At 41.3% G+C, this 26,095-nt stretch overlaps 1 protein-coding gene across 1 annotated transcript in view; it reads left to right on the top strand.

The window, feature by feature from the left end:
* The first annotated feature begins 1,242 nt into the window (after window positions 1-1,242).
* kiaa1549lb (KIAA1549-like b) overlaps window positions 1,243-26,095 on the top strand; it is a 48,694-nt gene continuing 23,841 nt past the window's right edge. Inside the window, exons 1-4 of the mRNA XM_086107409.1 lie at window positions 1,243-1,790; window positions 20,733-21,065; window positions 23,257-23,730; window positions 23,817-23,932. Coding sequence (XP_085963535.1) covers window positions 1,574-1,790; window positions 20,733-21,065; window positions 23,257-23,730; window positions 23,817-23,932 — 1,140 coding nt within the window. The 5' untranslated portion in view covers window positions 1,243-1,573. The remainder of the gene's footprint in view (window positions 1,791-20,732; window positions 21,066-23,256; window positions 23,731-23,816; window positions 23,933-26,095) is intronic.

Raw genomic sequence — 26,095 nt, 5'->3', positions numbered from 1 at the left:
CAGCAAATATTTTTGTAAATTAACCTAATAGAAACCTTAACATGACAGCGAGTTTATTCCCCCCCGAACGATTGTACTTTGCAAAGTGATACTGTACACAATGGTGACATGGCACACTACCATGAGTTGATGCAAGATGGAAACAAAAGGACTACTTTTATGACGCTCTACAACTCACTTGCAGCACCAAGATCCCACCAGATGGTGACAGAGCAATACTGCCTGAAAACAGCAAATAGGTGATTTTTACAGCGAATAATGGAGGATAAGTTCACAGGGGGAATTAAAAACGCAGAATTGCGAATATATGTGGGTTCACTGTATACGTGTACTTCTTCAGTCGCCTCCAATAGTATTTGAGTGGCACGGTCAATATTTGGGTTTCAGATCAAAAGTTGAATATGAGACAGAAATTCATAAGCCAGACTTTTTTTCATGGCACTCACATCTAGACTTAGCGCATTTTGTTTGAAGCCACCCACTTGCAAGTGCAAAAGTGTTGGAACGCGTGACTGGTGGGTGTTTCAAGTTGCTCAGGTGTTGCCTTTTAGATTGATTGCTTAAATATTCGACAGTGCTTGTTTTTGGAATTTGGGTTTCACCTGTCAAAATGAATTCGCTATTAAGCAAACAAAAAGGCCAGTGACCTGTCTATGGGAGGAAAGCAAACCATTTGGAAGCTCAGAGAAGAGGGAAAATCAATCAGAGCTATTGCACAACTATTGGGCATAGCCAATACAACAATTTGGAATGTCCTGAAAAAGAAAGAATCTACTGGTGTACCGAGTAACGGACAACAGACGGGTCGGTCAAACGTATACAACAAATACAACCCGGCCGTTCTAATACTTTTGGAGGGGAACGTATCCGTGCCTGCAATGTATCGTGAGTGAGAGGCAAAACAATTCAATACTCCTCCATATTTGTTGTAAACATTTTTGAACCAGTGCTTTGTCATTCCCTTCACCTGAAGATGTCTTATTCAGCACAGTGATTGGGAGTTGGCCTAAAATGAACCTGACGTGTTATTGTTTTGAAGTGCAGACGAGTACGCTTGATGACGGTGGCTAAATACTGCAGTCACAACCATCCTGCTTTTATTGCCTGGTGCTGTGCTGACCCCGTGTGGACAAAAGAAGGTACAACGGCCAAATGACGTTCCAGAGAATTTAAAGATGAGTAGCTTAACCTGTTTGTATAACCGGCTGTACTCGATCTTGTTTTTTTTTTTTTTTTTCTTTTTCAAAAGTCAACCATCTAGCTAAATATTTCATACATTGGACACCGGGAGCTGCAGCACAATTCGAACCTTTTGGCAGTGTGTGCGCGCGCCCTGCACCACACGCCGATGGTGATGATGATGATGATGATGGGTGGACCGAGCGGAGGTGGACCGGTAGGGCTCATTTCCTCATTTGGCTTCACCGCAGCGTCAGGCACCCCGAAGCCCTTGCACCCTGCACCCCCCTCCTTCCTCCCTGCAACCCTGGCCGCAAGACCGGATCACAAGCCCGCAGAAGCCTGATCCAATGTATTATTTACGCTCCAAACTTCAGCAACTCATCCACCGGATATGGCTGCCGGTCTGAGGAAGCGTGCGCCGGGGGCAGCCTGGGCAGCAGACCCTGCACCGGCGAGGGATGCCGGAGGAGGAGGAGGAGGAGGAGATGAGGGGAGGCGTGCAAGAAGAAGGAGCAGGTGGAGGAGCGGAGCGGTGGGAATGCCTGCAAAGTGTGCGCTGTCGGCCGGGATGTTTTTTGTCCTGCTCCGGTGTTCTTTGGCCGCAGAGGGTAAGACACACGCGCACACACACACACACACACACACACAACATGCAGATGGATGCATCATCACCATGCGTCTCCTGCTATCTCCCTCCGCCGTGAGTGAGTGTTGTGTTTCACACGGCATTGTTGTGCACACTATTTGCTGCAGGCTGTACGACCCAGTGGATGAATCTGGGCTCACCTGAATAGCTGGAATATAACACGCTGCATGTCCATTGTTAATAAACTGTCACTTTATCAGGACACCTTATGAGATCCAATACTGAAGAATTCTGCATGTTTAATATAGTATTTATTGTTGATTGTAGAGGTGCCCTTCATCATACACTGGAAAAAAAAGATCCTTTGGATTTACTTAAATTTGAATAAACGAGGTGTCTTAGTTTTAATTATGTGCAACCGAAAGTCTTTTTTTTGGGACTAGTCACTTATGTTTCACTTCTCTAACCAATATATTAGAAACCACTCTGTGTGATGCAATGCAGCAGTCAAATATTGGAGAGCTGTTTCTCATTTTTTGGGTAATGACCATTATCTAGCAAGAAGTAGAGAGTCTTTTTCAGATTATCTCAAGACCAGACAATATGGATGACATAAAATAATGAGCAAATGCATCCATCCATCCATTTTCAAAACTGCTAGTTCTCATTATGGTGATGAGTGAGCTGATGGCTGTTTTAGTTTAATCCCTGGCAAGAGGCATGTGTACTGTGATTGACTGGTTGCCAGTCAATCACAGTACACATGTGACGGTGGTGCCTTATTGTACGAGTTTAATTAATTCCATGGTCACATTCGTATCTGAACACTTGCATCTGAAATAATCTTCACACATTGAGATGAATGGAAATGCTATTAATCTGTTCCAGCCTCCCACTTAATATGTGTGATGTATTTTCATAAGGGAAAAAACTGAACTATATAATATTGTACTTTATAAAAGTATAAAGTAATAACAATGTAATCAATCAAACAGTTATACTTCATAATCTAATGCTGCAATCCAATTAATTGTGCTATGTTTTATGGTGCACCCACTTTGGCCACCAGGCGGCAGTATGATATAGTCATGCAGACACAAAGAAGGAGGAATAGCATTTCGAATTATTACTCTGACTCTTTAAGATGCTGTAATCGTTTTTGTAGAGGATAAATAATATATGTCTGTGAATATTACAATACAATCTATCACAATGTTATTTTCATTCATCCATCCATCCATCAATTGATTCATTTTTGAATCCGCTTATCCTCACGTGAGTCGCGGGCATGTTGGAGCCTATTCCAGCTGTCTTGGGGCAGTAAGCGGGGGACACCCTAAACTGGTTGCCAGCCAATCGCAAGGCATACATAGACGAACAACCATTTTTGAGTGTTCCATTAACCTGCCATGCATGTTTTTGGAATGTGGGAGAAAATCGGCGTTTGTAGCTTGTCTGGCACACAGACCACACTGAACACTAAATAGTTTCGAATGGTCTGATGTGACACTTGTGTGCCTCTCACTTCCCTTAAATATGCCTGGAGTTGTGTGGCATTCATCATCCGGTTTCTCAGGGCATTGTTCACAATGTAGCGGTCATTAGCATGGGATGTAGCCAAAGGATGTCCGCTTCCTACATCTTTCTGTGACTCTTCCAGTCTCTCATTATCTCAGTTGCAACCTGCTGATGACACTCTGTGACATGCTAAGCTAAGTGGCCACTACTGTCTGATAACGTTCTGTTTAAAGCATCACAATGGCAACATACTGATGATCCATTGCTAGGTGTCGTCTTGGTCTCATGATGTCAAAATGTGAAGAGCGTGATGAGGACGGCTGTTTAAACACCAGCTCTAATTGAGCCAGGACATTTATTGGTGGATTCAAGGATCAAATGCCTGTTGTCAATTTTGCCGTTAAGGTCCTCGTTGGATAACGGCAACTTGTGCAAAAAGTACTGAAACATTTAACAGTTGAACATGGGCAGTCAAAAGCTGAGAGAAGGTTACATTAAGTTCACCTCTTAAGGTTTTAATGCATTTTAGGCTCGTCTTGAAATTTCACCTGAAAGTCAAATATCCTTAACTTTTTGTGAAGAGTGTAATTTTGTATTAGAGCCACCAACTGATAATGTGCTTCCACTGCACAGAAACCAATATGAATTGATGGTGCTGTTGTCACACAAACTATTTCCTCAGCCCACAAATTACAACTGCTTTAAAATCCTCTTTGTCCTTTAAAAAACAAACCCCCAAAAAACCTGACATTAACCATGAGCATTGTCTGTAATAAGTTGAAGGGAGTTATTCTGGGAATGCAAGGCAGTGCAGTCGCACGCTTTTCAGAGCATCTGGGTCAGCACTAATGACACACATAATGTTGCCAAGTGTAGGTTTATCTCTGGGGTCAAGGTTGCCTGTAAAAACGAAGCTTGCTCACTGATTAAGCTGCATATTGTTTTCATTCTCATACGACTTTGACACAACGCGCTACATTTGCCCCAACCAAACAAAACGAGTGCATACAAGTCAGTTGTGGAGGGGCACATATTTAATACGACTGGATGTGCTGACTGTTTAGAAGGAGGCTGTGATGAGAGAAGCAGAGCTTCAGCAGCGATGTCTTACTACCACATCACAACTGCACACACACTGCAATACTGTCATCTCGCATTAGAAACAATGTGCTGCAAAAATGTTCATTATACTGCACTGTTTTTCAGAATGACAGTTGCTGATGGTGTGCCCCCGTATATTGCCAGTTTTGTGTGTGTGTGTGTTGGGGGGAGGGGAGGTTGGCTCTTTTCACAATTTTGTGGCATTTTGATGCCAATGAACTATAGTTGAGGAACTTCATTTGGATAAAAGCACAGTTTTGCTACCAACTTGTGGCACCTCGGTACCAAGAACTATGTTATGGTGAATTTGAAGAGCTTCAATTTGACAAAAGTAGGACATTGTCACCATCTTCTTGCATCTTAATACCAATGAACTATGTTGACTTATATTGAGTATCTTCAGTTAGGCAAAAGTAGTGCTTGGGTATTTGCAACCATCCTGTAGCATCTTGGTGTCAATAAACTATGTTGAAGTGAGTTTAACTTTAACCCTTTCATGCACCAATGACCATAATCTCTAACCTGATGATAGGCTGTCCACTGTAGTAACCGCTGTCCCTGAAAGGGTCAAAAGAAGCAGTTGACCCAGGAGCTGTGCATCCCTCCTCTTTTTGCTTCTTATTTTTCTGCCTCTGCCAGCGTGACTCCTTTCAAAGCCGCCACCAATGTTAAAACTATTTCCTGGAAGTCAGTTTACACAAACAACCACCGTGACTCACCGTCAATAGCATGCGGTCGAACGTTTCCCTCATTTTACCTCACTGTGGTGATTTAGGGCACAGCGGTTAATTAACTTGGGAGTAAGCTTAAGATGAATGTGCCTGATCCAAATCGATGTTTGCCTCCATAGATGCAGCTTGTGCTTCATTGCTAAATCAATACGCAAGCATGTTAAAAACAGCGGTGCACTGTTCAAAACGTCAGCGTTTCGATTCCGCTCACACTCCATCTGTCTGGATTTCTTGCAGGCCAAGCGTTTTACACCCGAAATTGAAAACGCTGGTGTCAAATAATTAAATATTTGTCGGTGCTGGAAATGATCTCCGAGAGGTTCTTTGTCATATCTTAATGAAGTTTAAAAAGGCGAGCTTGCCTGAGTGGAACACACACATGAAACGAAAAAGGCAAACATGCCTTCTAATTAGTACAGTGTACCATCTGCTCGGTATTATCCCCAGTATAGTTCAGTGCAATCAAGGGAATATTTGTTCTTTGTGTTATGAGCTACATCCATGTTTCTCTCTAGCCTTATTCTGTGCATTTAAGTGCTCGTGTATGTAAATGGCAGACAAAGCTTTGGCTGTGGTGCTGCCTCACAAAAAACAGTGGTTCTGATATATAGACATACCAAAAAACAAACAAACAAACTAACAAACAGACAAAAAAAACCTCAACATTAGTTTGGCCCGCAATGAAAAGCTAAATAAAGTGAGGAAATATTAGAGACAGGCCAATTTGGATTTTTTTTAGATCTATTCTGATTCTGATAATTGGTTAAAAAAAATAAAATAAAAAGCCAATATCCAATTAATTGGCCGAATAAAAAATAAAACCCAAAGAATAAAATACGTTTTGCTTTGATCGTCTAACGCTGTTAAATGATAAAGTTATGAATGACAGGCAGATCATTTGACTGTTATATAATAATTTGTCCTGTAGTATTTGTTTAACATTATAAGTTAAAGGACCATCAACAAAAATGTGATTTTTTTTTTGGGCTCATGTTTTTTTTGGGGGGTGGGGGGGTGTATGTATTAGTGTCTTGGCCATTTTTTTGGGACTATTTAAAAAAAAAAAGGCTAATATTCGCCAATCAAATCAGCCAGTCAGTTAATCAGCCAAGCTCTCCTAAATATTATCTTTTGCCCTGTAAGCCTTTATCGCGAAAGGAACCATAATACTGTAGCTAACAAATGAATCATGTTGAGGCAGGAGAATGACATATTTTCTTCTCAGTCAATCAGCAAAGAAATGAAAAGAAATATGTATCCACTCATTTTCTACACAGTTTATATGGGGTCATGGTGTTGGTGAAGCTTTTCTCAGCTGACTTTGGGCTCGAGTTGGGATATATTCTGGACTGGTTGCCAGTCAATCACATATCACATACAAACAATGATTCACACTCATATTCACAACTCTGGATAATTTAGAGTCAATTCACTTCACCTAACAAGGATATTTTTGGAATGTTGGAGGAACCTGAACTACTCAAAGCAAACCAACACAAGCATAGGAAAAAAAAATCAAAACCAGAACAATGACTGTGAGGCGCACATGCTAACCACTCCTGCTATTTGCTGTTGCTCCACAGCAACCTATTTTGCATGAAATGTATTCCGGTCACAGCATTTTAATTAGAGGTTCTAGTGAATGGCACTTTGTTTTCCTGTGGCTTGACCCCGTTTTGGGGATTCTCACGACCACAACTAACAAAGAATGATCACATTGTCATGTAAAAACACCAAATTGAATTATTTTGTGTACATCAGTCCTATTGTTTTGCAAACATGATTGGATGGGGTTGCTGGGGTCGGTATCTGACATGACGATGTTGTATGTTTGAGGCTTCAAGTAGGAGTAGGATTTGCATTTATGCTAAGGTACCTGTGATTGGCTGGCAACTGGGACAGGGTCCAGCACACCAGGCGACCCTTGTGATGATAAGCGGATCAGAAAATGAATGGATGGATAGATGCTAAGATCCTCATCTCTTTTAGTCTTTTACATTAGCGTTGTAAGGTGAAATGGCAGGTAACGGCGAAATTACCGATCATTCAAGTCAATGATTCAGGTCACCATTTCAAGAAAAATACGATCCTCCTTCATGGCAGGCCATATTATTCCACCCCCCCCCCCCCCTCCAAAAATTTTCAGACAGTAGCTTTAACCTAAAAGCGAAAAGGAAATATTCATGATATTGCAATATTAATTTCCTCCATTTTACACAGTCTTGAATTATTCTGCGGTTCAAAGTTTCATGGGATTTCAATTCCATGAACCAACACGTAGCCTCAAGAAGTCATGAGATGACCCCATGTGGTGTCCTCACTCAGTCCCCCCCCCCCCCCCCCCCCATTATTCCGGGTTTCTAGCAATCGTGTCAAGTAGATGAGTGGAGGAACCCATTTGCTACATCAGTGCCAGTGAAGCATCACAAACTCTGAGCACATTAAAGCAAATTCAACACTTGTTGAGGTCTTATTAATGAGTAATCCAGCTTTTCGAAAAGTCTTTCGGCCTGCATGTTTAAACACTTTTGAGTGCATCTCACATTTGGAAGTAATTTGAACAATTTTCACTCATGTTTTTACAGGACAAAATTACCCCTTTCTTTGCCCGTGCCTCAAATTTCAGCAAAATTGTGTGAATACTAAATTGTATTTGTGAAATACTGCTTTCCAACAAACAACAAGTCTTCTGGGTGGAGGTAATCATAGGTTTTTTTTTGAAGGTTTTTTTTTTCTCCCCCCACAGGTACAATCAAATGGTAGCTAGTTCAACCAGCCTGCACGACACCTCGTGTGCTTTGTCGTCGCTTGTATAGCAATTGTTTGATTCATGCCTTTGTTTTAGTGCTCTGTGGTTGCGGCATCAGTGTTCAAATGGCACAACCGACTCCCAGGGTAAAAGGTCATCCCAGGCTTAATCCCAATGTGCTGTTGCAGGGCTCTGGAGAGATGTCTCTTTGCGCGTTTTTCAAACCCATCAATTCTGCATGCTGCAGTGTAGCAAATAGCAGTTTGCTTCCCCTCATCCATCGGGGATGTGCTGTTACATCATTTCATTGTGTGGGTGTGATGTTTGTCTGAGATCGCCACTCCCATGACTTTGTGCAGGAGGGGAAATTATGGTCTCCTCCCTGGATACCTTGGATTTATAGGAATTCATTTGCCACTATCGTTTTCGTCTGGAATGTGTTCTCATTTTGTGTGCGTGTGTGTGTGTGTGTGTGTGTGTGTGTTTTAAATAATCTCTCATAAAAGGCCTGATTTATCAAAGGTTTTCATGTCTGTTCTGTTGTACTTGCTTGATTCCTTATTTTTACCGGATCTTTTTTCGCATTGAAATGCAATGCGACTGCCTTTCTTTGCATCGTAGCAGTACAACTTGAGCAGGTCAATGGAAGTGAAGAGCAGCATTAGAGGGTGTTCACCTTTTAGTGTGACCCGTATTTGTTTCAGTGATGATATTGCAAGTCAGTCCCTTTATTCCTTCGTGGTAAACATCAGAAGAGACATGCATGACACCTATTAGGTTGTGTTCACCAGAGAGGGCATAGAGATGCACATGTTCATATTACACCATTGAGAGGATTACACAAAAACAACACTGGTGGTGATTAACAAACACGTGCACCTCTCATATATGCCACGAGAAAATTGTCCCGTAGCAAAGGTAGGGAGGAGCACTTACAAATTTAGTGTTTTTGTTGTAGTGCACAAGTCCCTATATAGAATTATGCGCTTTTTAGTAAAATGACACAACATAATAATGTACTCGAGTTTATTTTGCAGTAGCCCCCCCCCCCCCCCCCACACTCACACACACACACACAGACACTCCCCCCTCCCCTTATGTGACAATCGGAATCGGAATCCATTAATTTTCCAGGGATCTTTTTGTGCCTGTCCTTTCTCATCCAGTTTATGCTCGGCTCTTTCCTACATTATTCGAAACAATCTGTCGTGGTGATGTTAAGACCACATAAAGGAGAGGATATAATCAGGATTTTCTTTTTTTTTTTTTTCAAATGGCATCTGAGATTAGCATTTGATACCTCCGTCCATCAAACATCTCCATACTGGCATGTAGTGATTTGTGCCTCGTTATTATTCAGAAAGAAACTTACCATCTGGGCGGGTTCCTGCGAGGACGCCTCTTTTCAGTGTCTGTCTGCCTCTGAGCTCTGAAATAAACCCGCAGCACCGCTCTTGCCACACTGGGCGGAGGACGTGCAGTATGTGAAATTTAAGACTTGAGCCCTGATGTTCAGGTTAATGACTTTTCCCAATTTAATCGGAGAACCTAGCAAATGGTTTCGCCTGAGCTCTCATCCATCAAGTTGTCCATTTTCCTAACATTTTAATAATCTAATATCTTCTTTTATTCATTAAAGATCTAATTTGTTCTTCAGTAGTAGTCTCTGAGAAGTTGCATCACATATTGGGGCTTGTGTGGACTCGTGTCTCACAATAAGTCTCGTCATAATGGACAACGGGTCCAATATTCTTTCTTGTGTTGAGCAGTGGAGCATGTACTGAGATTTGATGTATATTTTGATTTAGATATATTTGTCGAAAGAAAGGGCTTCCCACTAATAAACATCACACCTCGAATTGACGCCTTTATACGCTTTGCCTTCAAGTTCATCAACATCACTGGCTAATCTACAAGGGAATGCAGTAATAGAATGTACATATTTTATGCAGTCTTAACCTATTCATTTTTTTTAATAGCACATCTCGTCATAATGGGATGTGCTGGACCCTGTTTCAGCTGACTTTTGGCGATAGGCTTGGGTATAAGCCTGGACTGGTCTACATTCAATTATGGCTTCATCAATAATGGGCTCGTAAACAGCGCAGCTGTGCGCGAGTTGCATATCCTGGTTTTTCGTGCACTTGTTTGGGAATTTGGTTCTTTGTATCATGCTAGACCAGTGGTTCTGAACCTTTTTTAGAGGTACCGAACCCAAGCAATTAATATGCACATTCACCGAGCCCTTCATGAGTGAAAAATTGATTTTTTTAAAAACTAATTCAAAATATTAAAAAACATTTTTTTTTTTAAAAACAAAAAAAAAACATTTCAAGAGGCAAGTATACTTTTTTTTTTAAATTGTACAACGTACTATCACAACAGTCACACATTGACTACTAAGCGAACAAAAATTCCCACAGCACTGATTGGACAGACAATGTCATGTGATCATCTGCAGCCAGTGATGGCCAAGCGGGCGTGCCACAACTAACATGTTGAGTCACGTGTGTCTTACCCTCCACGGCAGAGGCTCTGTCGAACCCTCCTTGGTGAGTCCGTAAGACCGACTCACCGAACCCGTGGGGTTCGATCGAACCCAGGTTAAGAACCACTGTGCTAGACGTTCTAACATACCGAGGATGTTCCCTCTGACATCTGCCCGGTGCACCTGACAATGTGGTACCTAAAAGTAGACTAAACTTTCTGCCGACTGGAACAACACCAAGTTGTGGTGCAGGTAGTGCAATGTGATTTGATTAATTTGAAGTCTGTGAAAATACCAAAACTTAGTCTAGCCCGCCCCTCTGCAGATTTTCATGACGCCTTGCGACAGATTTGCTCTGAGCCCGAAAATAAAGCTCAATGTGTCATCGACACATAATGCCCTGCGTATTGAAGTTCCACCCATCATCTGAACCGCTTAACCCTCACAAGGGTCGCGGGGCATGCTGGAGCCTATCCCAGCCATGCCTATTCCTGATGAATCGCTTACCTTGTTCTACAGGGCTCTATATCTTTGTGTGAGAGGCAAGGTACACTGGTTGCTAGCCACCTAGAGCCAATCATTTTCACTCGGACTCAAACATAATATTGAACATATTGAAAGTCTTTGAAATGACTTGTTTGTTTTCATGAGAACATGCAAATTCTACACAGAAAGGTCCAAGTGAGATTGCAACTCCCAACCTTTGACTGTGAAGCAGACTTGCTAACCACATGCTTCACCAGGCTGCCCGCCTCTGGTGTTGATCCAAAACAAAACCCCCACTCTCTGTCTGAAATTTCCATGTAATTATCATAAATATTATGTAGACCGCAGGGAGCTCTTTGTTCGCTAAATTAGTTGCTAGTTTTATAATTATATTGAATAATTTGATTGAACAGTGAGAGGGGGGATAAAAGTCAAAATACATTATACTGTCATAGTCTTACTTGTCATCGTGTCAACATAGCATCCCAAATATTGGTACAGTCCCGCTGCTCAGCATCTGTATGTCTGATGTAAAGGTTGCAGCAGTGTGACGGGAACCTGTCTATCATGCAGTGTTGTTGTGAAATGAGCGTGGAGATTTCTTCCCTCCCGTTTCTTGACCTCATTAGAAACATGACGGCGGGGTGCCCACTGCCGTCACGGCATCCGCCGCAGTAACGTGGTGGTCTGCCTCCTCGAGCCGCGAAGGTTTCCCTTGCAGAGCTGATCCATCAAGCTGTCAGGGCGAACCTACGGAGATTTCGTTTTGCGCCAGCTGTGGAGCATCAATTTTGAGCACGTGATCGTTGCGATGTGACACACAAGCGGGGATGCTGTGACGGCGCCCATTTGGTGTGTTATTCAGTTATGTGCGGAAAGAAGCATTCCTCATTCACGTTTGTGACACACTTTCCACTACCTCCTGTGGAGCAGTCTCTGTTGATACTTTTTGATTGATTTTTATATATAGTAAATGCAGTCTTGCATGGCACATGCGGTACTGCACCATAAATTTGAATGGGAATAGTTCGTGTAGCTGGTTCATAACTGACAAAAGCAACAAATAACAAAACAATACTCCACCTCATGCTTGTAAAGTAGTAGCTATTGCGCAACATATCCAAACTCAATGTTTCAATCTCATTTCAATTTACAGCAGCATACATACAGTTGTTTTTTTTTTTAACCCTGAATCCTTCAAAATCTCATGCACTAAAGTAGGCCTGTATTTGATCGTGCCTTGCAGCTTGCAGACATCTCGGACTACAGAGCATTTACGCTTGAGTCAGTATATCGATGCTCAAGGTTTCAGTCGGCTTTAACTGAAAGCTTAACAGACTTTCCTCACCTTATTATCCCTCATTGTTCGCTTTGCTTCAACCATGTATGCCATTGTATGTATGCCATTGTATTGCCTTTGTATGCCATTTGTATTTATGTTTCAAGTCTGTGTTCATGACCAGTTCTCATGACTATTTTTTACAGGTGCAGTGGTTGTGAAGGTTCTATATAAACAAAGTATTGTTTATATAGACTACAATACAATACAATATTTTTGTATTGTATTGTCTGTAGCATAGCACTATCTAGTGGATGGATAGCACAACCGCACACACTATTGTAGCTTCTATTCTATGCGCCTTGTGATGCAGCGTGCCCTATTTATGAAAACTGTTTTCAAATAGGCCATTCATTGAAGGTGCGCCTTATAATCCGAAATGCCTTATAGTGCAGAAAAAATATTTTACAAACATTTTTGTTGGTGCTTTTTTGTCCTGGAATGCATAAATGGCATTTGTATTCATTTCTATACGGGAAAATTATTTGAGATATGTCAATGGTCACAATACAAATTAAACTCGCAAGTCAAGGCACCACTGAACTGTTAAAAAGGCTGTCAGTAAACTGGAGAAGCTTTGACTTCCTCTGAAGTGTCTCCTTGGGCCCAATTAAATCATCCGAGGTATGGACATGTGATTGCTCTCACATAGTCATACAGGAACATTCTCGGCTTGGCTTTGTGCTCATTCTGTCACAGCAGATGACCAATCCTTGAGATCACCTGCACCCTGCTAGGAGACTGAAGCCTTGTCTTCCTACACAGACAACAAATGTGACATTGTAGATAGTGAAACTGTCCTGTGCTTATATTGTGTTTCTATGAAGACACCACAGCCTTAGGCATCACGACGGCCACATTTTATGCAAAGCACTTACTCTACATTATGCAGGCGGAATCAGTGCTTAAGACGGTAATTAGCTAACTGAATGTGTGCCGACTTGGGTTCTACTCCACTTCCTTCACACCACTTCACTTTTGTTGTGATAGCTTTGCATGTGTAAACCTTGTAAACAAATAGCCATTATAAAAGACAATCTCGAGATCTCTTTTCAAATGAGGAATGAATATTTAGACCGTGTGCCAATTTATTAATACTTACAAGTGGCTTATATTTTTCCCCCCTCCCTTAAGAACGGGTGACACTAAGTGACAAACAACCGCAAAGGTAATCATGCATTCCAATATGGTAGGGGACAACCACACAATTATTTTTTTTCCCCCCAGTGGAGCACAATAATAAACGTAATTTTGTCAATCATCGTTTTAAAGGTATATGATAATAAGATCCTTTTTACAAAAAAATATTCTGTATTTAGCACTTGGAGTGCTTGCTATATTGCAGGTTAATGGAACACTCGAAATTGTCCCGAGGTGTTATTGTGAGCATGAACGGGTGTTCATTTATGTGTGCCCTGTGATTGGCTGGCCACCAGTTCATGGTTTAACCCGCCTCCTGCCTGAATACATCTGGGATAGGCTCCAGCACTCCCGTGACCCCCGTGAGGATAAACAGATTAGAAAATGGGTGGATGGATGGATTAATATTATTCACTGGCGAATATTCTAAGTGTAAGAAGTATGGTTGTTATTTTAGTCGTGCCTGTGCATATTTTTTTAATGTTGCCAAAAACTAAATGCATGTGTTTATCATCCCTTGTTAATTGGTATAAAATCTGATCACATTGACGATATTTTCATGCTACTATAGGAACAGGAACATTCTAATTTTTTGCTTGTTACGTTCCATAAAAGGAACACTCCAGCTACCACTTTGCTTTAAATGATTGCTCCTCCCTTGTTGGAATGGCGGCACCCTGTTACAGCTTGTTGAGCTGAGGTTTCATAGAATCTGCTCACTCTTGAGTGATGTCAGGGCAACCGAGGGTTGCGATCTTCAAAGTTTTGTGCTACCTTTGAGTCATATTTTTGTCAACTTTGGTCGAATTCTGCTTTGCACTGAATTCAGGATCTTGTTGCATTGGGCACATTTGACTTCAAATGCTCTGCATAGTGCCTGTTATCATGAGAACATTCTTGTGAGCGGATGATGTCCCTCTAAAAGTGAATTTTCCAATTAATGAAAATGTCCCCATCAAAGGTACGAGGTCTGCCAACTTAAGTAGAGCAAATGCATAGCTCTGAAGGCGAAGTCATGCTCACCTTGTATGTAATCTCATTAGCCGGCGCTCTCCCTTGACCCCCGGCTGCCATTTCACATCCACCATGTCAACTAGCGGCCGCAATCCCGAGATCCATCAGAGTCACAGCATGCAGTTATCTCCTCGCGCTGTCTCCTCGCTCATCAAGCTCGCAGGAGACGACCATGAGTTTTAATACAGTCACGTCCTCGTCTCTGCACGCAGATACGCCACACAGAGCCGCACTGTGACAAGATGTTATTTGAAGTGACACAATGATGTACTTGTGTTGGATTGTTGATAATGTGATGAGTTAGTTTTCCACTGTCACCCTCCACCCCAAAAAAAGAGCTAAAAATGAGCAGCAATGGAAAGAAATAATGATTATTTTTAATGACACCCATTTTAATCCCTTGAGGCTAAATTTAGCTCAATCTCTGCTGCATATTTGGGTCGTACAATATTCAATTCGGTCCAGAAGTATTTGGATGCTCTCCTGTTCCTTTTGAATTTGCCTTTATAGACCACCACAATGGATAAGAGAATACAAATGTGATTGAAATATAGACTATCAACTTAAACTCAAATAGTTTCACATTACAATGAAAGTCGTCATTCTGAAATTACAGCTTTTGTATGTTTTTAAGTTCTGAATTCTGATTGTAATTTCCCCATTGCGGGACAAATAAAGGATATCTTATCTTATCTTAGATAACATCTATTTCAGAGGTTCCAAATCTTAGGTCGGGGTCACTCTTCAATTACATTAGATGAAGGTTGTTTTATTTCAAATCGATTCAAGTTGAGTATGCATGCAAAATATTTTTAAAAATCTATCATCCATTTGCGTTACTTCTAATAGTGACAGAGGATGTCTTTTTGCTGCTTTTAATGGTTCTTCCTTTTTTCATAGCATTAATTTCTAATGATAAGAGGATCATGCACCTATTTTAAGAAAAAAAATCTTATTCAGTCCATTTCAATTCCAAGTACTGCCGTGCCAGTGTTCCATATCCTGAATGCAGATGAGCAACCTTTTCAGTTGTATTTGCCCCATTGTCACTATCCCAAGATGGTAAATTATTGGATTAAAATGAGGAAGAGTTCATGACCATGAAATATACAAAAGAATGTGAGACTACACCCCAACGGACTACATTACAAGTTTGCTTAAACTCGATGTGGAGATTGAGTTATGCATTTATATTCTCGTATGTAACGTCAATAATAGCTTTAGTGAATATTCGCTTGGACAGTTTTTATATTTGCAAGGTTAAATAACTTCCACAGCAGCAATTTCCGGGTTTTTCAAAAAATAATAGTATACAATATAATTTATTGAATGATTTATTTTATCCCTCTTCTCTGATTGTCTTGGAGAAAGCAACTTCTTCTGCAACCTTACAGTAAGGCATGCGGTCTCCATTTTGTTAAATTCCCAAATATGGTTCTTTGGCCAACAAAGGGCTTCTGAAAAAACCTTTCCCGGAATGGCTTGCTTTGTACACCTTGCGCACCATTTAGAGAAATTGCATCTTTCTGAATGTGCACATTGAGGCCAAGAAATCAATAGCTCTGGGCATCAATTTATTTATTTATTTTACTCTCAAAGCGTTTGAGCCAGCAGATATATAATTTTTCATGTAAGAATTCAGAGAGAATGTGTCCCCTGTTACCTTTTAAAACGAACCCAAGTAATGGCTTTCTCTTGCTGGTGGTAGAAACCGCTACAAAATAAGTGTTTGGCTTCATTTTTATAACGTGATCATTTTAGTCCATTCTATGCTCCACAAATCGTTTGAGTAAACCCCCCCCCCCCCCCCCCCCTTTTTTTAGTGCACTAAGCAAGTTCCAGATGGGAATGCTTGGTGTGGAAGAACTTGAGAACTCTGACCTCAACCCCACCAAACACGTTTTGGATGACCGAGAACCAATGTTATGTTGCAGAAGAACTCCTGACTTCAGCAAGCCAAAATGCACAAGACGACACCGGCGTTGTTTTTGGCAGCCGTTTTAGATTTAGTCTTAGTCTGAGTCCTAGTCTTCTGGGCAACAATGCCTAATTAGTTTTAGTCATTCCTGTTTGTGATAGTTTTCGATGACAAACACTCAAAACGGTTTGAGTCTAATTTTAGTCGACAAATACTAACAAAACTTCGTTTAGTTTTAGTTAAGAATTGGCATATAGGTTTTCCACCCAATAGCAAAGACTGATCGACTAAGGATTATGCATGACACCCAGATAAAGTGGTAACAGTGAAATCAATGTTCACTACTCCAAAATAAGCACATACAATAATAACACATATAACAAACTAAACATATCATGCGTTTAGCAGCATGTTCATGGTGTAAAGCATAGGTGTCATACTCAGGTCCTGGAGGGCCTCTGTCCTGCATGTTTTCCAAGTCTCCCTGTTGCAACACACCTGATTCAAATGAACAGGTTCAATATCAGCAGACCTTGCTGATGATCTGATCATTTGAATCAGGTGTGTTGCAACAGGGAGACTTGGAAAAGATGCAGGACTGCGGCCCTCCAGGACCGCAGTTCGACACCTGTGGTGTAAAGTTTATATCATCCTGTGTGGATGACTTTACACTCCCATTCCATAATCCCTAATGTGAGTTTGAAACCCTAATTTGAAGCCCTACTTTCAAAGCCGAACCCAATTTTAAACACCCTAATTTGAGCAGTTGCGTCAAATGGGAGTTTTCCCAAGCGGTTGCCCCTTCCACATGGCCATAAATATACAATCTGGGTGGAGGCCTCAGCTTCCGCCCCATTGGTGCCTCTCCCCCCCTCCTTTGCACACCCGCGGCCCTACCCGGTGATTGAAAAAGATGAAAAACTCTTGAAAAAGAAGATAAACACCCCATTTATCGAGAACACGTCGACATCTCGGCATGGCTGCTGTAGTTAAGTGTTTCCTGGGCCGAGCTCCAGACAGCTGATGCATGTCACTGAAGAAAATAGAAAGCACTGCATTGTGTCACCTCAGCAGTGACCGTCGCTGTGCACACAACAGGACGCAGGATGTCAGGACCTTCCAAACATCACAGCGATTTACAGTCACACTTTGAATAAGACAAGAAGAACACCTTGGTTGCATTTGCATCCTGTGTGCGTGTGCGTGTGCGTGTGTGTGTGTGTGTGTGTGTGTGTGTGTGTGTGTGTGTGTGTGTGTGTGTGTGTGCCATGAAATGGTCCAAACCTGAGGGATGCCTCTGGCACCTCATCACAAGCAGACAATCCTAGTTGTGAAATGTGTTTCTCTGCTTGCAGGGTTCTCTGTGCCTCTCTTTGGAAATGTACTCTCTTGTTTACCATTTTCTGCACTCAAGAGCACAAAAACAGCTGAGAGCAAAAGGCGAAGTAGTGTATAATGGAGCACGCGGTGACATGTTGGACTGCTGGTTACACAAATATAGTGCTGTCTGCTCAGGGGATGAATATAAAGCATTTGTGTTGACTTCTGAGAGAAAGTTATAAATTGAAAAGAAAAGAAAAATGACCGAAGGGGTGGAAAAAGGAAATATTTTCGAATATATTGTTTGAATATATTTATTCTTGCGGTGTGGACCTCCGCAGCATTTGTCCCGCCTCCGTCACTAGATAAAGTAACCAAATTATAAAAATAAGCTTTCAAGGTGATTAAGTATGCTTCAACACCACTGCCAACATAATCACAATAAGAGGCCTTCTGTGACAGTGTCAGTCATTATGTTACAGCAGAATTGCAGGTGCAGCTCTTGCATCTGTGTGCTGGTGTACCTAATGTTGTGGTCTGCGAGCTGAAGACTGCAGAGCGCTGCTTTATAGAGCAATCCATGTTGTAGTGTAATTACTCATATAGTGGTACCTTGCAATATGAGTGACCCGACTGAGTTTTTTGAGATACCAAATACTATTCCTGCAGTCTCCATGAATGTTGCGATATCTGTATTATACTGCCCCCAGTTGGTCAGGGCAGGCACACCAGGGGGAGCAGCATAATTTCCAATGTATTGAAGCAAAAAAAAAAAAGAAAAGCAAAAGCTATTTAATTCTTTACATTCGATTCCATTATACATTATACATAAAATATATATATATATACTGTATATATATATATTTTTTTTAAAAATAAAGAGCCTATAATATGATGTTTTATGAGAATCACTGAACTTTTGTGTGATATGCTGTGCAATTCATCCAAATTGTGTGATCTGTGCACTCAAATTTCAAGGTATGCAGCAGGCACATTATAGACTGTACAGCAGGGGTGTCAAACTCATTTTTGGCGCGGGCCACATTTTAGTTACCGTTTCACTTGGAGGGCTGTTATGACTGAAACCAGACAAAGAAGTCAAGAATAACTGTTGATTTAACTATACTTTAAGTTACTATCATGAGGGGTTTGGTCACAAGAAAATGCTTAAAATATATCTCTTATTTATTACATATGAGAATTTAAAAATTTGGTGGACATTTTAGAAAGGATCATGGAAGTTGACATGTTGGAGCTGCTTTGGCGGGCCACATAAAATAATGTGGCGGGCCAGATCTGGCCCCCGGGCCTTGAGTTTTACACCTGTGCTGCACAGTGTCTCTATATTCATTTTATACAATGGTATCACATTTATGCTACTTTCTGTAAAGTGGACAACCATGAGCGCTTCTTGTCTTTCCTGTTTAAAAAAAAAACAAAAAACTGCAAACGTCATTGTTTATTTCCTTTGCGAAGTCGGCTCCAATCCCTTAGCTCTTCTCGGACCTTTTCTAACTGCACTTACTTTCCTCGAGTCAGCTCCACTCCCCCCCCCCCCCCCCCCGCTCGCCAAAACTATATTTATCTAATCACCTTGCCCCCATCATTGGCCCGTTGTTGAAAAATCATCCTACGTTCATCACACCGTCAGAGCAGGTGGCGAACCGTTGGTAGCCAACACCTCGGCGAGGATTGGCACGCGAATCTGTGTTAGCAGAGCGGGCGAGGTGCTGGAACGTCCGTTTCGTTAGTGACCTTATGGCAGCTTTGAAGCAGCTCACACATTTTATGGTACCTAATGGATTCACACTCATCCAATTTTTTTCAGATCGTCATACGGTGATAATCACATTTGACCGTCATATTCACTTAATCACAGATGGCAAATCTGCAAGGCCACGTGGCATGAAGGCCACGTAAAAGCAAATGAGGAAAGGCGCTGGAGCACTTCTCTGAGGTCATGGTGACATTTAAAGATACGCTGGGTGTCATTGAATTGCCACTTTAGCGATATTTTCTCATTACAGTTGTAATGGAAAAAAAATATTGATACAAAGTAGAAACCTCATGTAGTTTTAGATTTTGTGCAAGTGATGTTAAATATACATGAAGCCAAGTGACTGCTTGATGATGTATATTTCACTTTGTATTCAAAGTTCCCTTTCAAATCCCATAATGTGCTGTGAAGGAGAGCTATCTGGATGCCCTTCACTGTGCTGAGCGGATGGATGATGGATCTGTTGATGATTGGATGTGAATAAAAGCAGAAAATGGGACCAGCACGAGAATAGTTTGGACTCCGAACTGGCCAATTGTCTCCTGCGGCTTTCTGATTATTTCTGTCATGTGAATGACAATTTCTTTCAGCGTTTGACCAAACACGCAGGTCTTACTAAAAATTAGTTCAACGTGGTCAAATTAGATTTACAATGTACCGTATACAGTGTATTTCGCCATGCCTGCTGCAGAGATGTTTTTGTATTTTTGCCAACTTCCTGATTTGGTTGAACAACTGACTCGAATTGTGACTTCATTCACTTGTGGCTTGGAACGTATGACACACTCCAAATCCATCTGTGACAGAATCAAAACAGCACATTTGACAATAAAGTTGTATTCAATTCAATTCAAAAAGAGAAATTCTTTAAAAAAGGGTAGGAAATAAGACATTCTGTGGTCTAAATCATGATGGGTTTGTTAATCCCAATTTGTTGTTCATGCAGTTAAAAAAAATCTTAAGCAAACATACAGTATATAACAGCAAACGTGAGCAATTTTTTAATCTTGACTGCAGTATATTAGACTTGTCTGCTTGTATCAGGACCCGCCATAATCCTATCAGCTAAACCTTCGTAAGTCTGATTCCCTAAGAACACGAGTCTCTTTGTAAATTGGAATGGCTGTGTACTTGCGAACATCCTCGCGATAGCAGGACAAAATGCATTTGGGGGTATTTTTCTTCCCAAACCTTCACAGGTATCCAACCTGGTTAAAGCTAGCTGACAAGAACAACATCCGGCTCCTCAGTGCATTCTTGGTTTATTCGTACTTTCAATTGGAACAGTATTTGAGCCACAAGAAGGCATATTGGGAAACGGTTCTTGAAAATAGCCCGGCTCTGGAATATTAACCTTATATTGCCTTTGTATTCTATGAACAGAAAAGAACACCTATGATGGTTCTGGCTCCTCGTCTTTACCGAGCGACCCCGCAGTCCCAGCTGCTCCTGCTCATCCTTCAGCTGACCAGCGGGTGCCTTTTGCGGCCCCCCACTCAGAGGCTGGCTCAGAATCTGAGGGGCAAGGCCTATCGGGCCTACCTGCCTTTTCATCTGTCTTATCTCTCATGGCGGAAACTATCAAACACCCAGAGAGCCTTGGTCGTAGTCGAACTTCCCCGACACTCTCCACTGATAGCAAAATCACTCGATGGCCTTCACACAGTTCCAGCCGAGACTCAGAGACGCCGTCTTCATCGTCCCCAGGAAGTTCACGTAAGAGCTTCTACGCCACTTTTTGCTTTTTCCATGATGATGAATTGTGTTTGTCTTGAATGTCACACACATCCTCATCATCGCTGTCTCCAGCGACTTCCTCAAGCGGTCATTATTGTGCCCATCTGCCTCTCAATGGATTTTTCCTCTCAAGGTCTTGGAATGGTTCCTAGCTCTGTTCCACTGAATTAAACACTCACATCCATCCATTTTCTATACCGTTTGTCCTCAGTATTAACTGCGGGTGAGCTGGTCCTGATCCCAGCTGACTTTTGGCAATCAAAGCAGGGTACATCCTAGACTGGTTACCAGCCAATGCCAGGACGCATATTGACAAACTAACATTTACAATCACATTCGCACCTCTGTAAAATTTATGTCCAATCAACCGAAGATTCATATTTTGGGAATGTAGGAGGAAGCCAGAGTACCAGGAGAAAATTATACATGCACGGGCAGAACATGCAAACTCCACACAAGAAGGCCGAGATGCGAATCTTGATGCTCAAAAATGTGAGGCAGACCATGAGGTCACCATGCTGCCCTAAACCATAAGGGTCACGCTGTCGTTGGCTCTTGCTTGGAAAGGTTTTTCCAATCATCTGGCCTATGAAGGTGTTAATCCGTCAAATTTTATTCAGGTATCACAAATCATAACTGCACTGCACTGTCTCTTTACTCTCATCACCAGCAGTAAAACGGACAATAAATTGAAAGTACGCATTAATGAATCATCACTTGATAATGTCCAAGTAGTAAGTAGAGACACATCATTCACTCTATGAACAGTGTTAAATGAAAAGAAATCAGAAGCGCTCAGGATGCCTGGACTTCAAAATGAGCGTTGCGGATATAAACATGTTAACACACAATTGATAAGTTTCCTTGATTATTGTAAGCGTATTTCTGCGTAGTGATCAGACGCTGGTATCCTAAGAGACATAAGCGTGATTTACTGGTGATAGGTGGACAAACTTGGCCTTAAGTCCCTTTCCTGATATCTCAATTTGAGTCTCACCTCTTCAGCCTGAGTGCACCAAGGCTTGAATATGGTGTCAGATTAATTCCACTGGCCAAGTCATAACTGTGAAGAGTGTAGAACACAGGAGGATGACAAATGCGCTGGGGTCTTTTTCTCAAAAATGATGGGCTGTCTTTGAAACAGAGGTTACATAAGACATTATATTGTGTCATGAAGGAAGGACCACAATTCTCTGTCAAGTAATGAAAGGATCACTATGATGGGCACGCCAATGAAGATTTACGGAAAAGTAATAAAATGCTTACCGGAATGAACTGAACCGAGTGGACTTGTTTCTTGTCCAAAAACCCGCATAGTGGTGACACCGCCAATGATGGGCAGCATACAGAAGTACTGAGCTATTAAGAACTATTTTCAGCTTTGGCACAAAAGTAATGGCAGCACATCGAAAGTGGAGCACCACCAAAGATGAACCATTTTTAGAGAAACACCTTTGAATCAGAAAATACAGCTTCTGGCTTTTATTTTTTTTAAATTCAAATTTAGCCGCAGATGGACCATCACAAGAACATCCAAGTTTGGACGATTGACAATTATGCATGTGCATATTTCAAATTGGATTCATCTAATAGTAATGAGAAGTGGTTGTTATTATAATTATTATTAGTAATAGTTGTAGTTTGAGCAATTGCGGATGATTCCTGCACATGAATGAGCTCATCTGAAGTAAAGTGTATCTGGCTGTCACTTCTAAACAAGCATTAACCCGAAAATGAAACTTTTTCATTGTACTGTATGGCAATTAGTTTTCTATTGTATTTTTACTTCTTTTTTTTTTTAGTTGTTATTTTTAGGTAGTTTTCATTAGCTTCTATTTTTTTAAAAAAAAGTATCGATCGAGTTTATGTTTTAGTATTAGTTTTAGTTTTAAAAAATGTATTTCTTGACTGACCTTCTGCTCGGCTGTACTGTACAATAATACTGAAATAAATACATTAGAAATTAAAAGCTCATATATGGAAGCAATTGACAAAGATTAAAACAAATGTCATTTTCATTGAAATGAGAGATGGTTTTATAAACATGGACAGTTATTTCATTATGATTAACGATCATAACTTTGCTTCCTACATGCATCATCACCCAGTCTGGCCTCATCCACAGTACATCCCTCATGGGTAATCCCCCACACCGTTTGTCTTCTTATAGTGGCGGAGAAGGACAAGTTAACATCGAGAGTGTCTGCGCCTGCTGCTCCCAAAGAGGCCAGACTATCCCCCTCTAAATCCACCAGAATGACTCCTCCTGGGCCCACTGAGAGGACATCTCAGGTATCACCTCTGACCGCTCAACAGGACACCACAACAGCCTCTGTGAAGCTCAGCACCACAAACGTGGCTGCAAGCACCACGACAAGAATGCCCCAGACTTCTACGCCTTCGCAACGAGTCACCACCACACAGCCCATCCCCACAACCTCGGTGCTGCCTGTGACCGTCTCCTGGAAAACAACCACTATCGCAACCATCAGGACTCCATCGACCAGGAGACTATTCAACCCGCCCATTCTGAGGACGAACCCTCCAAGAGGAGGCACTACTGTCTTCGTCTCCCCTTTTACCACCACCACCGAAGCTCCACCTCAGCAGTGTAATATCACTGAAAGAATGTGGGTGAGAACAGGTAAATGTGATCATTGTTGATTTGTGTGTCATAGTTCACTTCTCAGATTTTTTTTCTTTATTCATCTCTACATTCTTGTGCCATAGTTGTGTCCATCTATGTGAGGAGGAACAGGCTGGATAGCATCCAGAGGCAGAATTTGCGTCGAGGACTCAGTCAAGGCCTCCAGAAAGCTCTAAATGATAGCTCAGCCCAAGCACAGGTTGGATTCTCACTTCGTGCTATAAACCTGCTTTCTTTAAAGCAGTGCGTGTAGAGTACATTTGAAAGAGTGGTGCATACAGCCGCACACATACATTCGGGTATGCGCAATCCAAATTCGTCATTCAGAAATGTTGCTTTGAAAAAGATCGAAAAGATTAGCCCTCTTTAAGGTCAATGCTGAACCTTGAAGAGTTGCACTCCTTGATGTACTGTATCCAAGACTTTATCCACAAAGAAGAATCACAATTGATTTCAAATGCTCTTTTTCTCTCTCTCTTTCTCCTGTTTCTTTTTAGCTCACCCGTATTGTCCGCACTACAAGGCGCACCTAAAAGCATTCAATTTTCTCAAACGCTGACAATGCACCTTATAATCCGATGCACGTTATATATGGATCATTATTCTGATTTCTTGGATGTAGTATTTTAAATCGCTTTGAAGCGCTTTCTTGCAGCTGCAGCGGTTGTGAAAGCTCAATATAAATAAAGCTATATTGTATTGTATTCCCTTTAGCGTAGCTCCATCTAGTGAATTCATGATGAACTGCAGCTACTATTGTAACTCAATTCTATGTGCCTTATATTGTGGTACACCCTATGTAGGTAAACAGTTTTAAAATGGGCCATTCGTTGAATGTGCGCTTTATACTCCGAAGCGCCTTATAGTGAAGAAAATACGGTATATAGATACCCCAAATGAAGTTTCCAGTGGGTTCGGTTGTGGTTTTAATGAGTGTTGAATGAGTATGCAATATTAAAATACAATTCTGTTTTTCATTGTGATCGTCATTAGGGTTGGACATTGTTTGAATTTGAAAGATTTTCGGTTGCAAACGATTCTTGATTTCAATTCCACGAGGGCATCAAAAAAGTTTGAATAATTGAAATAATTTGGGGTGTCAAAACCGCAGTTTTGTTTTTTTAGCGGCCCGTGTCGTTTGACTGAACTAGGTGGCAAAGTTGGAGAAAAGAGGCTTATTACCTTGCGCTATATTTTAACTACACATATGTGTTTATATATGTGTCAGTGGCTTCAGTGGTGGGGAGAAAGAGAGAGAGAATGCCCATTCAGGCAATGTGGGAGAGCAGAATTTTATAATGCAAACGAATCCGGTTGTTTCCCCTGACACACATTTGGAAGTTGATAAACTCAAAGTAAATTGAACACTGAGGCCAAGGACCCTCATGTAGGCTATGTGAGGACTGATATAGTAATGAGGTTGAGTGATTCCATCCCACAACACAGTGGGTGATGAGGTACAGTGTCTAAATTAGGACTACAGCAGTCATCAAGATGCCATGTCTTGTGATGGGGAATTGGAAAAAAAAGGAAAAAAAAGCATATTATTTGTGGTTAATGTTTGCAGTGGTACAAATGCACTATGTCACACTGACAGCTTTTTTTCAGGTCACTCAGTGAGGTAATTATAACACCTGATATGAGAGCATCTACTTCTACACCACTGCCAACTAAAACAACAATAACAAACATGTTTCTGAATAAATACCTCCCTTATAGTGTTATTTGAAGCTCCCCGCCTGAAGGTCAGTGCTCTCCCATGTCTCCTTGAAGCTCACAATGTGTCTGGCCTCACTGCATTCCCATCACCCATTTCACAACGGGATCCTTGGGCTTCTTTGAGTAGCATTGCGCTTTGACTCGATGGGATGCACGCTGTTGGCAAGGGCAGTCACCCGTGTGTTTAATTAAGGCTTAGAAACGGTTGGGAGGTGAGCAAACATGTAGATGTGACACGGATGATGGCAAACCAGTTTTGAACTATTATACGAAAATGACCAACCACATTTTAATGTATATCTTATGGATAGTTATTTTTAGCTTCAGTAGAACTTGGAAGTTGAACACCGTTTATTCCATGACAGAAGTTAGCCATTATGAATGTTAAGACTCAATTATAATAAAATGCATCTTAATTATGCTAAATGACAACTTAATTCGAACAAAACTCATCTTAATAACAAGGGACATGTTGATTTATGTCACCAATGTGCCTGACAGATCTCTCTTAGCATTCTGAGACGTTATTAATAATTACACAGCAACAAAACACTGTGCCATGTTGTTAACAACTGGCGGCAAGTATGGTGAGCCTGGGGGGCTTTAAATTCAAGTCCTCTGACTTTACATAATTTGTATTATA

This window comes from Hippocampus guttulatus, chromosome 3 (genome assembly GCF_054856545.1).
Source record: "Hippocampus guttulatus isolate MCC_2025c chromosome 3, RoL_Hgut_1.0, whole genome shotgun sequence".
In the NCBI taxonomy this organism is placed as follows: domain Eukaryota; kingdom Metazoa; phylum Chordata; class Actinopteri; order Syngnathiformes; family Syngnathidae; genus Hippocampus; species Hippocampus guttulatus.
The sequence above is the reverse complement of the archived record's forward strand: the minus strand, read 5'-3'. Positions and strand labels throughout refer to the sequence as shown.